This window comes from Bombina bombina, chromosome 1, assembly GCF_027579735.1.
Source record: "Bombina bombina isolate aBomBom1 chromosome 1, aBomBom1.pri, whole genome shotgun sequence".
Classification (NCBI taxonomy): domain Eukaryota; kingdom Metazoa; phylum Chordata; class Amphibia; order Anura; family Bombinatoridae; genus Bombina; species Bombina bombina.
In genome coordinates this window covers 559,761,523-559,774,458 of record NC_069499.1, presented here as the reverse complement: position 1 = coordinate 559,774,458, position 12,936 = coordinate 559,761,523, and the positions used below count along the sequence as shown (strand labels likewise).

The following is a 12,936-nucleotide window of genomic DNA, read 5'->3' as shown; positions in this document are numbered from 1 at the left end:
AAATTACTGATGGAAATGGAATTAGACACAGCCGCAGCAGTAACAGCTGAAAAACCGATAACGGATGTTGCAACTATTCCAGCAATAACGCCAGGTGAACGTTTGGTTCGTAAATGTACATTGTAAGATCCACTAGGAAAAGACTTCTGCAACTGCACCAACATTTCCTTAGTAGTAGACTGGATCCTTTTAACATGTTCTTGATACCAAGATTTTATTTCTGATGATTCAACTTTGGAAACATCAAAATATTTTTCAATAGTAACCTTAGAATCCAGACTGATGAATATCTTTTGGGAGAAAATTTTCCGGCCAGGAAACCAGGTGATTCCTCAAGCATGATCCCAGAAGATGGACCAGGTTCTATCACAGGCTGTACATGAATCTCAACCGAGACACCCTGGAACAGGAACAGGATGATCCGGATAACTGCCAATCCAAACCGAACTGGAAGGTGATATTTATCTGTAATAGGGGGAAAAAACATATTAAGTACAAGATACAAATTTTTATTCTAAAGTAACCATTTTAATAATCATAGTAAATTATTCTTCTTTATATGGATTATTCTCCCCCTCTAGTTTAAATTTTGACCTAGTGTGACAAGCACGCAATTGGTTAATGTGTACCCACTTTTCTATTGACTTCCCACTTGTAGGAATCAAAATCTTATATGCCACAGGTGAAAGCTTATCAATAATGACATACGGCCCTTTCCATGATTGGAGAAACTTCTCTCTAACTTGATTTCTAAGAAAATTGTAAAGATAAACTTGATCATTCACCTCATATTCTTTCTTTGTGGTTTTCATGTCTTAAAGGGACAGTTCACCCAAAAACTTTCTCCCCTTTAAATTATTCCCAATGATCCTTTTTACCTGCTAGAGTGTATTAAATTGGTTGCAAGTAGCTCCTTTACTCATATTTCAGCATTTGAAATAGCTGATTTAGCTTGTGGTTTCCCAACCTATACTGAAAGTTTTGATACTGGCGTATACACTATTGACAAGCCTAAGTAAACACAGCCAGCAGAAGAGATTACACCCTCAGTGGGGGGCATGATAGTTAAGTAATAAAATGATAATGTTCCATTGTTCTCTCTATGTATTGAGCTTTGGTGTTCCAGACAAATATAAGATAAGGAAGCTAGTGTGTGTACACAAAGTGATAACATAATGAGATCTGATATTACCTGAAGCTCAACCCATTGTAATAGGCTGTGGTTTCAAAGCACAAAACCAGCTACTTCAGATACACAAATAAACCCGAAAATGCATTTGGTATAACAAGTCATTTAAAATACATTTATGGAAAAACCATTTTACAGTGTACTGTCCCTTTAATATGTTTTTGCACATATTGCGTCTTTCTCAAGATTTTTTTTAGATCAAAGGCAAATGCTTGTTGCAAATGTTTTCTTAAATTCTCAACATATTGATATGTTGTTGTTAGATTGATTAGACTCTGATCCTGAGTATGATACAACAAATGCTGTGGAAGTACCATCCTTCTACCTGTCAGTTCAAAAGGAGACATTTTCTCTTGTTAACTGTAGTCAGTCCACGGGTCATCCATTACTTATGGGATTATATCTCCTTCCCAACAGGAAGTTGCAAGAGGATCACCCAAGCAGAGCTGCTATATAGCTCCTCCCCTCACATGTCATACCCAGTCATTCTCTTGCAACTCAACATAGATAGGTCGTTGTGAGAGGTCTGTGGTGTTTTTTAAACTTAGTTTATGTCTTCAATCAAAAGTTTGTTATTTTAAATGGCACCGGAGTGTGCTGTTTGTTCTCAGGCAGTATTAGAAGAAGAATCTGCCTGCGTTTTCTATGATCTTAGCAGAAGTAACTAAGATCCACTGGCTGTTTCTCGCACATTCTGAGGAGTGAGGTAACTTCAGAAAGGGGAATAGCATGCGGGACCCCCCTGCAAACGAGGTATGTGCAGTAAATTATTTTTCTAAGGAATGGAATTGACTAGAAAATACTGCTGTTACCAATGTAATGCAAGTACAGCCTTGAATGCAGTGGTAGCGACTGGTATTAGGCTGATGAGTGTATGTGCACTGAAGTATTTTTCTAGGGAATGGAATTTGTCTAAGAAAATACTGTTAATGCTGAAGTAATGTTTGAGCCTTAACTGCAGTAAAAGCGACTGGTAGCAGGCTTATTAATAACACTTCATAATCTTTTAATGTTCAAAACGTTTACTGGCATGTTAATCGTTTTTTGTGAGGTACTTGGTGATAAAACTTATTGGGGCATGATTTTTCCACATGGCTAACGTTTATTTCTACATAGAAACAGTTAACTGAGATTTCCCACTGTTGCAATATGAGTGGGAGGGGCCTATTTTAGCGCTTTTTTGCACAGTAAAAATTCATTCACAGTCTTCCTACTTCATCCTCCATGATCCAGGACGTCCCTAGAGAGCTCAGGGGTCTTCAAAATTCATTTTGAGGGAGGTAATCAGTCACAGCAGACCTGTGACAGTGTGTTTGACTGTGATAAAAACGTTATTTGTTAAATTGATATCCGTTTTTGGGTATTAAGGGGTTAATCATCCATTTGCTGATGGGTGCAATCTTTTGCTAATTTAATACATTTACTGTGAAATTTTGGTTGCTATAACTGATTTGGTTCATTGTTATTTCAACTGTGACAGCTTTTTGTGCTTCTTAAAGGCGCAGTAGCGTTTTTTATATTGCTTGTAAATTTATTTGAAAGTATTTTCCAAGCTTGCTAGTCTCATTGCTAGTCTGTTTAAACATGTCTGACACAGATGAATCTGCTTGTTCACTATGTTTGAAGGCCAATGTGGAGCCCCATAGAAATTTGTGTACTAAATGCATTGATGTCACTTTAAATAAAAGTCAATCTTTACATGTAAAGAAATTATCACCAGACAACGAGGGGGAAGTTATGCCGACTAACTCTCCTCACGTGTCAGTACCTTCGCCTCCCGCTCAGGAGGTGCGTGATATTGTGGCGCCAAGTACATCAGAGAGGCCCATACAAATCACTTTGCAAGACATGGCTACTGTTATGACCGAGGTATTATCAAAATTGCCAGAATTAAGAGGCAAGCGCGATTGCTCGGGGTTAAGGACAGAGCGCGCTGATGATGGGAGAGCCATGTCTGATACTGCGTCACAATTTGCAGAACATGAGGACGGAGAGCTTCATTCTGTGGGTGACGGATCTGATCCAGGGAGACTGGATTCAGAGATTTCTAATTTTAAATTTAAGCTTGAAAACCTCCGCGTACTGCTAGGAGAGGTATTAGCAGCTCTGAATGATTGTAACACGGTTGCAATTCCAGAGAAATTATGTAGGCTGGATAGATACTATGCGGTACCGGTGTGTACTGACGTTTATCCTATACCTAAGAGGCTTACAGAGATTATTAGCAAGGAGTGGGATAGGCCCGGTGTGCCCTTTTCCCCCCCTCCTATATTTAGGAAAATGTTTCCAATAGACGCCACCACACGGGACTTATGGCAGACGGTCCCTAAGGTGGAGGGAGCAGTTTCTACTTTGGCTAAGCGTACCACTATCCCGGTGGAGGATAGTTGTGCTTTTTCAGATCCAATGGATAAAAAATTAGAAGGTTACCTTAAGAAAAATTTTGTTCAACAAGGTTTTATCTTACAGCCCCTTGCATGCATTGCGCCTGTCACTGCTGCTGCGGCATTCTGGTTTGAGTCTCTGGAAGAGGCCATTCGCACAGCTCCATTGGATGAGATTATGAACAAGCTTAAAGCACTTAAGCTAGCTAACGCATTTGTTTCTGATGCTAAGAACTCTGGTTTCGCCATCCAAGCGCGCAGAGCGCTATGGCTTAAATCATGGTCAGCTGACTTGACTTCTAAATCTAAATTGCTTAATATTCCTTTCAAAGGGCAGACCTTGTTCGGGCCCGGCTTGAAAGAAATTATTGCTGACATTACTGGGGGTAAGGGTCATACTCTTCCTCAGGACAAGGCCAAATCAAAGGCCAAACAGTCTAATTTTTGTGCCTTTCGTAACTTCAAGGCAGGAGCAGCATCAACTTCCTCCGCTCCAAAACAGGAAGGAACTGTTGCTCGTTACAGACAGGGCTGGAAAGCTAACCAGTCCTGGAACAAGGGCAAGTAGGCCAGAAAACCTGCTTCTGCCCCTAAGACAGCATGAAGAGAGGGCCCCCTATCCGGAAACGGATCTAGTGGGGGGCAGACTATCTCTCTTCGCCCAGGCTTGGGCAAGGGATGTCCAGGATCCCTGGGCGTTGGAGATCATATCTCAGGGATACCTTCTGGACTTCAAAGCTTCTCCTCCACAAGGGAGATTTCATCTTTCAAGGTTATCAGCGAACCAAATAAAGAAAGAGGCGTTTCTACGCTGTGTACAAGACCTCTTATTAATAAGGGTGATCCACCCAGTTCCGCGGACGGAACAAGGGCAAGGATTTTACTCAAATCTGTTTGTGGTCCCCAAGAAAGAGGGAACCTTCAGACCAATCTTGGACCTAAAGATCTTAAACAAATTCCTAAGAGTTCCATCATTCAAGATGGAAACTATTCGAACCATCCTACCCATGATCCAAGAGGGTCAATACATGACCACAGTGGACTTAAAGGATGCCTACCTTCACATACCGATTCACAAAGATCATTATCGGTACCTAAGATTTGCCTTTCTAGACAGGCATTACCAGTTTGTAGCTCTTCCCTTCGGGTTAGCTACGGCCCCGAGAATCTTTACAAAGGTTCTGGGCTCTCTTCTGGCGGTACTAAGACCGCGAGGCATAGCGGTGGCTCCGTACCTAGACGACATTCTGATACAAGCGTCAAGTTTTCAAATTGCCAAGTCTCACACAGAGATAGTTCTGGCGTTTGGGTCGCATGGGTGGAAGGTGAACGTGGAAAAGAGTTCTCTATTACCACTCACAAGGGTTCCCTTCCTAGGGAGTCTTATAGATTCTATAGAGATGAAAATTTACCTGACGGAGTCCAGGTTATTAAAGCTTCAAAATACTTGCCGTGCCCTTCATTCCATTCCACACCCGTCAGTAGCTCAGTGCATGGAAGTAATCGGCTTAATGGTTGCGGCAATGGACATAGTACCATTTGCGCACCTGCATCTCAGACCACTGCAATTGTGCATGATCAGTCAGTGGAATGGGGATTACTCAGATTTGTCCCCTCTACTAAATCTGGATCAAGAGACCAGAGATTCTCTTCTATGGTGGCTTTCTCGGCCCCATCTGTCCAAGGGGATGACCTTTCGCAGGCCAGATTGGACGATTGTTACAACAGATGCCAGCCTTCTAGGTTGGGGCGCAGTCTGGAATTCCCTGAAGGCTCAGGGATCATGGACTCAGGAGGAGAAACTCCTCCCAATAAATATTCTGGAGTTAAGAGCAATATTCAATGCTCTTCTAGCTTGGCCTCAGTTAGCAACTCTGAGGTTCATCAGATTTCAGTCGGACAACATCACGACTGTGGCTTACATCAACCATCAAGGGGGAACCAGGAGTTCCCTAGCGATGTTGGAAGTCTCAAAGATAATTCCATGGGCAGAGTCTCACTCTTGCCACCTGTCAGCGATCTACATCCCAGGCGTGGAGAACTGGGAGGCGGATTTTCTAAGTCGCCAGACTTTTCATCCGGGGGAGTGGGAACTTCATCCGGAGGTCTTTGCTCAACTGATTCATCGTTGGGGCAAACCAGATCTGGATCTCATGGCGTCTCGCCAGAACGCCAAGCTTCCTTGTTACGGATCCAGATCCAGGGACCCGGGAGCGGCGCTGATAGATGCTCTGACAGCCCATTGGGTCTTCAACATGGCTTATGTGTTTCCACCATTCCCGATGCTGCCTCGACTGATTGCCAAGATCAAACAGGTGATTTTGGTAGCGCCTGCGTGGCCACGCAGGACCTGGTATGCAGACCTAGTGGACATGTCGTCCTGTCCACCATGGTCTCTACCTCTGAGGCCGGACCTTCTAATTCAGGGTCCTTTCAACCATCCAAATCTAATTTCTCTGAGACTGACTGCATGGAGATTGAACGCTTGATGCTATCAAAGCGTGGCTTCTCGGAGTCGGTTATTGATACTTTAATACAGGCTCGGAAACCTGTTACCAGAAAAATTTACCATGAAATATGGCGTAAATATTTATATTGGTGCGAATCCAAGAGTTATTCATGGAGTAAGGTTAGGATTCCTAGGATATTGTCTTTTCTACAAGAGGGTTTAGAAAAGGGCTTATCTGCTAGTTCATTAAAGGGTCAGATTTCGGCTCTGTCTATTCTTCTACACAAACGTCTGGCAGAAGTTCCAGATGTTCAGGCTAGGATTAAGCCTGTGTTTAAGACTGTTGCTCCGCCGTGGAGCTTAAACTTAGTTCTTAACGTTTTGCAAGGTGTTCCATTTGAACTCCTTCATTCCATTGATATCAAGCTGTTATCTTGGAAAGTTCTGTTTTTGATGGCTATTTCCTCGGCTCGAAGAGTCTCTGAGTTATCTGCCTTACATTGTGATTCTCCTTATCTAATTTTTCATTCAGACAAGGTAGTTCTGCGTACTAAACCTGGGTTTTTACCTAAGGTAGTTTCTAACAGGAATATCAATCAAGAGATTGTTGTTCCATCTTTGTGTCCTAACCCTTCTTCAAAGAAGGAACGACTTTTGCATAATCTGGACGTAGTCCGTGCCCTGAAGTTCTATTTGCAGGCAACTAAGGATTTTCGTCAAATTTCTTCTCTGTTTGTCGTTTACTCTAGACAGAGGAGAGGTCAAAAAGCTTCGGCTTCCTCTCTCTCCTTTTGGCTTCGTAGCATCATACGTTTAGCCTATGAGACTGCTGGACAGCAGCCTCCTGAAAGAATTACAGCTCATTCCACTAGAGCTGTGGCTTCCACCTGGGCCTTTAAGAATGAGGCCTCTGTTGAACAGATTTGCAAGGCTGCAACTTGGTCTTCACTTAACACTTTTTCGAAATTTTACAAATTTGACACTTTTGCTTCTTCGGAGGCTATTTTTGGGAGAAAGGTTCTTCAGGAAGTGGTTCCTTCCGTTTAAAGTTCCTGCCTTGTCCCTCCCATCATCCGTGTACTTTTTGCTTTGGTATTGGTATCCCATAAGTAATGGATGACCCGTGGACTGACTACACTTAACAAGAGAAAACATAATTTATGCTTACCTGATAAATTTATTTCTCTTGTAGTGTAGTCAGTCCACGGCCCGCCCTGTCTTTAAGGCAGGTTTAAATTTTAATTAAACTCCAGTCACCACTGCACCCTATGGTTTCTCCTTTCTCGTCTTGTTTCGGTCGAATGACTGGATATGACATGTGAGGGGAGGAGCTATATAGCAGCTCTGCTTGGGTGATCCTCTTGCAACTTCCTGTTGGGAAGGAGATATAATCCCATAAGTAATGGATGACCCGTGGACTGACTACACTACAAGAGAAATAAATTTATCAGGTAAGCATAAATTATTTTTTTGTTGCAGTACTAGGAGTGGCCATCAATACCAAAGGCAACTTAATATCCCAATCTTTCCCTGATCACACCAATCAGCAAGCACAACCGAGGTTGTGAACCAAAATTGGGCCAGCTTCTAAACTTACATTCTTGCTTTTCAAATAGAGATAGCAGGAAAATAAAAAACATTGATAATAGGAGTAAATTAGAAAGTTGCTTAAAATGCTATAAGTCTATAACTAGCACTGAAATAAGGGGCAGTCTGCAGAAGGCTTAGATACAAGGTAATCACAGAGGTAAGAAGTATATTAATGTAACAGTGTTAGTTGTACAAAACTGGGGAATGGGTAATAAAGGGACAATATATCTTAAAACAATAACATTTTTTGAGTAGACTGCCCCTTTAAAGCTTCTGCAGCAATTTTGTTTTCTGTGCATATTTATTTTGTCTTATAATCACTGCCTATGAAAAATACTTATTTATGTCTGTCTGTGATTAAACTGATTGATCTTGCCATTTAAATAGCACAGCACACAAATATAACCCACTCCTTATTTTACAGATTGCAGAGAAGCACAATCATCATGAAACCTTAGCATATCTCCTAGAGAGGAAGGGAGATATCCAAGGAGCCTTCAAAGTCATGCTCTCGGTAATAACAAAGCCCAGAGTGTACCACAGATTTTTATTTTTTTCAGTCCTATGATTTTGTTACACTGTTTTCTATCATTTTTTTTCTCACTGCTCTTGGAAAATTACATTTGTGCTGCTGGGTCTGCAAAACAAGTAGGCCTTGATGTGATATTATACATAGTCTTATGACTTCCACAGTCTAATGAGAGTATTCTTCTCTTTGTTTAGAGACTGCAAGTAAAGCTTTCCATGCTAACAGAGTCCCCTCCAGATACTAAAGGTACGGTCTCTGGCTATTTCTGTAAGTACATTCTGTCTGTAACTAATCACCTTAACTAATCTCCCATCAAGAAATTAATGTCCGTATCATAATCATATAAAAGGTTTGTGTGCCAATAAAAATCCAACTTTTTGGAAATGTAATAAATCAGATTTTCCTCTAATTGACCCCTGTGTGGGTTTACTATCTGCAGCGCATAAAATGTTACACCAGCTGATTAATTGAACTATGTGTGTGTATGTCTTACAGACAGCTGAATAAATAATTTGTGGATTGTACTTCATTTGGGTACAACCTGTTATTGTTTATACCAGATATGCAATTTAGAAATATTTTTGAAATGAGAAAAAAAAGTTTGTTGTATTTGATGTCCATTTAAATGTCACTGCCTTTAGAAAACGTTGGTTTTGATAGGAATGTTGCTTATCTGATCTTCTCCTCATCAGTCTCCATGACAGGCACCAGTGAAGTGCAATATCTGCAGGATGTAGAGGAAGCCTTATTGGAAAACACTGCTCTTTGTGAAAGAACTTCTCACACCCTAAACCAGCAGCAGACTGAGGTAGGGAACTTACAGGCTGTGGGTGGGGGAAAGGAAAGTTCAAAATGAGTTTTATCAGTTACACAAATTGTTTATTTATTTTCCAACACAGGCTCTGTGGTTTGCTTTACTTGAAGCAATGATGGGTCCGCAGAAGCTTTTTAGTTCTCGTTCGTCACAGCTATACTCTGAGCGTAAGTCTGTATCCATCTTTGGTCTCATTGTTTTCAGATTGTTGAGGCCAAGCAAAGCCTTTGGATATTTTTATAATATTTTATCTTTTATATCATCCTTATGTCATCCTTGTCTTATTCTACTCTCATCCCCCTTTCATTGTATCTCTCCATCACTGTTTAATTCCTTCACACCATCTCTTCTTTTGTACCATGTCCTTCCATTATCTTATCAATTCTTCTTAGGTTTAATTATTTCTTTCTTCTATCTTATTCCCTCTAGCTTTCATTCTCTTATTGAGGTTGTTTCTGTGTCCTTCCTCTCTCATTCAATTCTCTTATTTGTTGTTTTCTTTCTTACTTCCTTTCACTGTTTTTCTAAATCCTTCTGTCATATTGTTCCTCCATCCATCACCCTGTTCCTCCATCCCACTATCATTCTGTTCATCCATCCCTCTATCATTCTGTTCCTCCATCCCTCTATCATTCTGTTCCTCCATCCCTCTATCAGTCTGTTCATTCATCCCTCTATCATTCTGTTCCTCCTTCCCTCTATCAGTCTGTTCATTCATCCCTCTATCATTCTGTTCCTCCATCCCTCTATCACTCTGTTCCTCCATCCCTCTGTCACTCTGTTCCTCCATCCCTCACTCTTTTCCACCATCCCTCTATCACTCTGTTCCTGTCACTCTTTTCCACCATCCCTCTCTCACTCTTTCTTTCATATAGGTGGCAAGAGTTCATGAGCTAGTGACGTATGGGATATACATTCCGACCAGGAGGGGGCAAAGTTTCCCAAACCTCAAAGGCCAATAAATACACACCCACCTCACTCATTCCTCAGTTTTACAAACTGTGGCTCCTTAGGAGGTGGTGAAGCATGATGTGCTTAATTTCTTCTGTGAAAAACGCTTCTAAGCATATTGAAGCCCAGTTCCTCTTTAAGTACAGTGTTTGTCTGAGGGATATGAAGGGAGTATTGCCTGATGATACCATGTTTTCGCCTATGTGAAATCTAATCTAGGGCTCTCTGTAAAGTCAATCACGGGGATTCATCTGCTGCCTCCCTTTACAGATCGACATTATACTTCTCTACCATTTCCTCTACTTATATGTTCCAGTACTGGTTTGACTGTCTGTATGTGGATGGGTGTCTTCTGGTATATATCATTTTTAAGACACTCTCAGCTATGGAAGGCACTTTATATTATAAAGTTATTTATAATATATATAATATATATATATATATAAATATATATATATATATATATATAATAATAATGTATATTGCATATATTAGCCATGATTCAGGTCTGTTAATTTCTTTCATGTAATTAACAAGAGTCCATGAGCTAGTGACGTATGGGATATACATTCCTACCAGGAGGGGCAAAGTTTCCCAAACCTTAAAATGCCTATAAATACACCCCTCACCACACCCACAAATCAGTTTTACAAACTTTGCCTCCAAGGGAGGTGGTGAAGTAAGTTTGTGCTAGATTCTACGTTGATATGCGCTCCGCAGCAAGTTGGAGCCCGGTTTTCCTCTCAGCGTGCAGTGAATGTCAGAGGGATGTGAGGAGAGTATTGCCTATTGAATGCAGTGATCTCCTTCTACGGGGTCTATTTCATAAGGTTCTCTGTTATCGGTCGTAGAGATTCATCTCTTACCTCCCTTTTCAGATCGACGATATACTCTTATATTTACCATTTCCTCTACTGATTCTCGTTTCAGTACTGGTTTGGCTTTCTACAAACATGTAGATGAGTGTCCTGGGGTAAGTAAGTCTTATTTTCTGTGACACTCTAAGCTATGGTTGGGCACTTTATTTATAAAGTTCTAAATATATGTATTCAAACATTTATTTGCCTTGACTCAGAATGTTCAACTTTCCTTATTTCCAGACAGTCAGTTTCATATTTGGGATTATGCTTTAAATTATCATATTTTTTCTTACCTCAAAAATTTGTCTTTTTTCCCTGTGGGCTGTTAGGCTCGCGGGGGCTGAAAATGCTTCATTTTATTGCGTCATTTTTGGCGCTGACTTTTTTGGCGCAAAAATTCTTTTCCGTTTCCGGCGTCATACGTGTCGCCGGAAGTTGCGTCATTTTTTGACGTTATTTTGCGCCAAAAATTTCGGCGTTCCGGATGTGGCGTCATTTTTGGCGCCAAAAGCATTTAGGCGCCAAATAATGTGGGCGTCTTATTTGGCGCCAAAAAATATGGGCGTCGCTTTTGTCTCCACATTATTTCAGTCTCATTTTTCATTTGCTTCTGGTTGCTAGAAGCTTGATGTTTGGCATTTTTTTCCCATTCCTGAAACTGTCTTATAAGGAATTTGATCTATTTTGCTTTATATGTTGTTTTTTCTCTTACATATTGCAAGATGTCTCACGTTGCATCTGAGCCAGAAGATACTACAGGAAAACCTCTGCCTGCTGGATCTACCAAAGCTAAGTGTATCTGCTGTAAATTTTTGGTAGCTATTCCTCCAGCTGTTGTTTGTAATAATTGTCATGACAAACTTGTTAAAGCAGATAATATTTCCTTTAGTGATGTACCATTGCCTGTTGCAGTTCCCTCAACATCTAAGGTGCAGAATGTTCCTGATAACATAAGAGATTTTGTTTCTGAATCCATAAAGAAGGCTTTGTCTGTTATTTCTCCTTCTAGTAAACGTAAAAAGTCTTTTAAATCTTCTCTCTCTACAGATGAATTTTTAAATGAACACCATCATTCTGATTCTTTGGACTCTTCTGGTTCAGAGGATTCTGTCTCAGAGATTGATGCTGATAAATCTTCATATTTATTTAAGATGGAATTTATTCGCTCTTTACTTAAAGAAGTACTAATTGCTTTAGAAATAGAGGATTCTAGTCCTCTTGATACTAATTCTATACGTTTGGATAAAGTTTTTAAAGCTCCTGCGGTTATTCCAGAAGTCTTTCCTGTTCCTAATGCTATTTCTGCAGTAATTGCTAAGGAATGGGATAAATTGGGTAATTCATTTACTCCTTCTAAACGTTTTAAGCAATTATATCCTGTTCCGACTGACAGGTTAGAATTTTGGGACAAAATCCCTAAAGTTGATGGGGCTATTTCTACCCTTGCTAAACGTACTACCATTCCTACGTCAGATGGTACATCGTTTAAGGATCCTTTAGATAGAAAAATTGAATCTTTTCTAAGAAAAGCTTATCTATGTTCAGGTAATCTTCTTAGACCTGCTATATCATTGGCTGATGTTGCTGCAGCTTCAACTTTTTGGTTGGAAACTCTAGCGCAACAAGTAACAAATCGTGATTCTCATGATATTATTATTCTTCTCCAGCATGCTAATAATTTTATCTGTGATGCCATTTTTGATATTATTAGAGTTGATGTTAGATTTATGTCTCTGGCTATCTTAGCCAGAAGAGCTTTATGGCTTAAGACTTGGAATGCTGATATGGCTTCTAAATCAACTCTACTTTCCATTTCTTTCCAGGGAAACAAATTATTTGGTTCTCAGTTGGATTCTATTATTTCAACTGTTACTGGTGGGAAAGGAACTTTTTTACCACAGGATAAAAAGTCTAAAGGTAAAAACAGGGCTAACAATCGTTTTCGTTCCTTTCGTTTCAACAAAGAACAAAAGCCTGATCCTTCGTCCTCAGGAGCAGTTTCAGTTTGGAAACCATCTCCAGTCTGGAATAAATCCAAGCCTGCTAGAAAGGCAAAGCCTGCTTCTAAGTTCACATGAAGGTACGGCCCTCATTCCAGTTCAGCTGGTAGGGGGCAGGTTACGTTTTTTCAAAGAAATTTGGATCAATTCTGTTCACAATCTTTGGATTC

The 12,936-nt window shown here is 40.4% G+C and overlaps 1 protein-coding gene across 1 annotated transcript in view; it reads left to right on the top strand.

Moving 5' to 3' along the window:
* The window catches only part of VPS8 (VPS8 subunit of CORVET complex), a 478,663-nt gene that overhangs the window by 310,041 nt on the left and 155,686 nt on the right, over positions 1-12,936 (top strand). Inside the window, 4 exon segments of the mRNA XM_053698746.1 lie at positions 8,037-8,126; positions 8,336-8,387; positions 8,834-8,949; positions 9,041-9,122. Of these exon segments, the coding sequence (XP_053554721.1) occupies positions 8,037-8,126; positions 8,336-8,387; positions 8,834-8,949; positions 9,041-9,122 (340 nt within the window).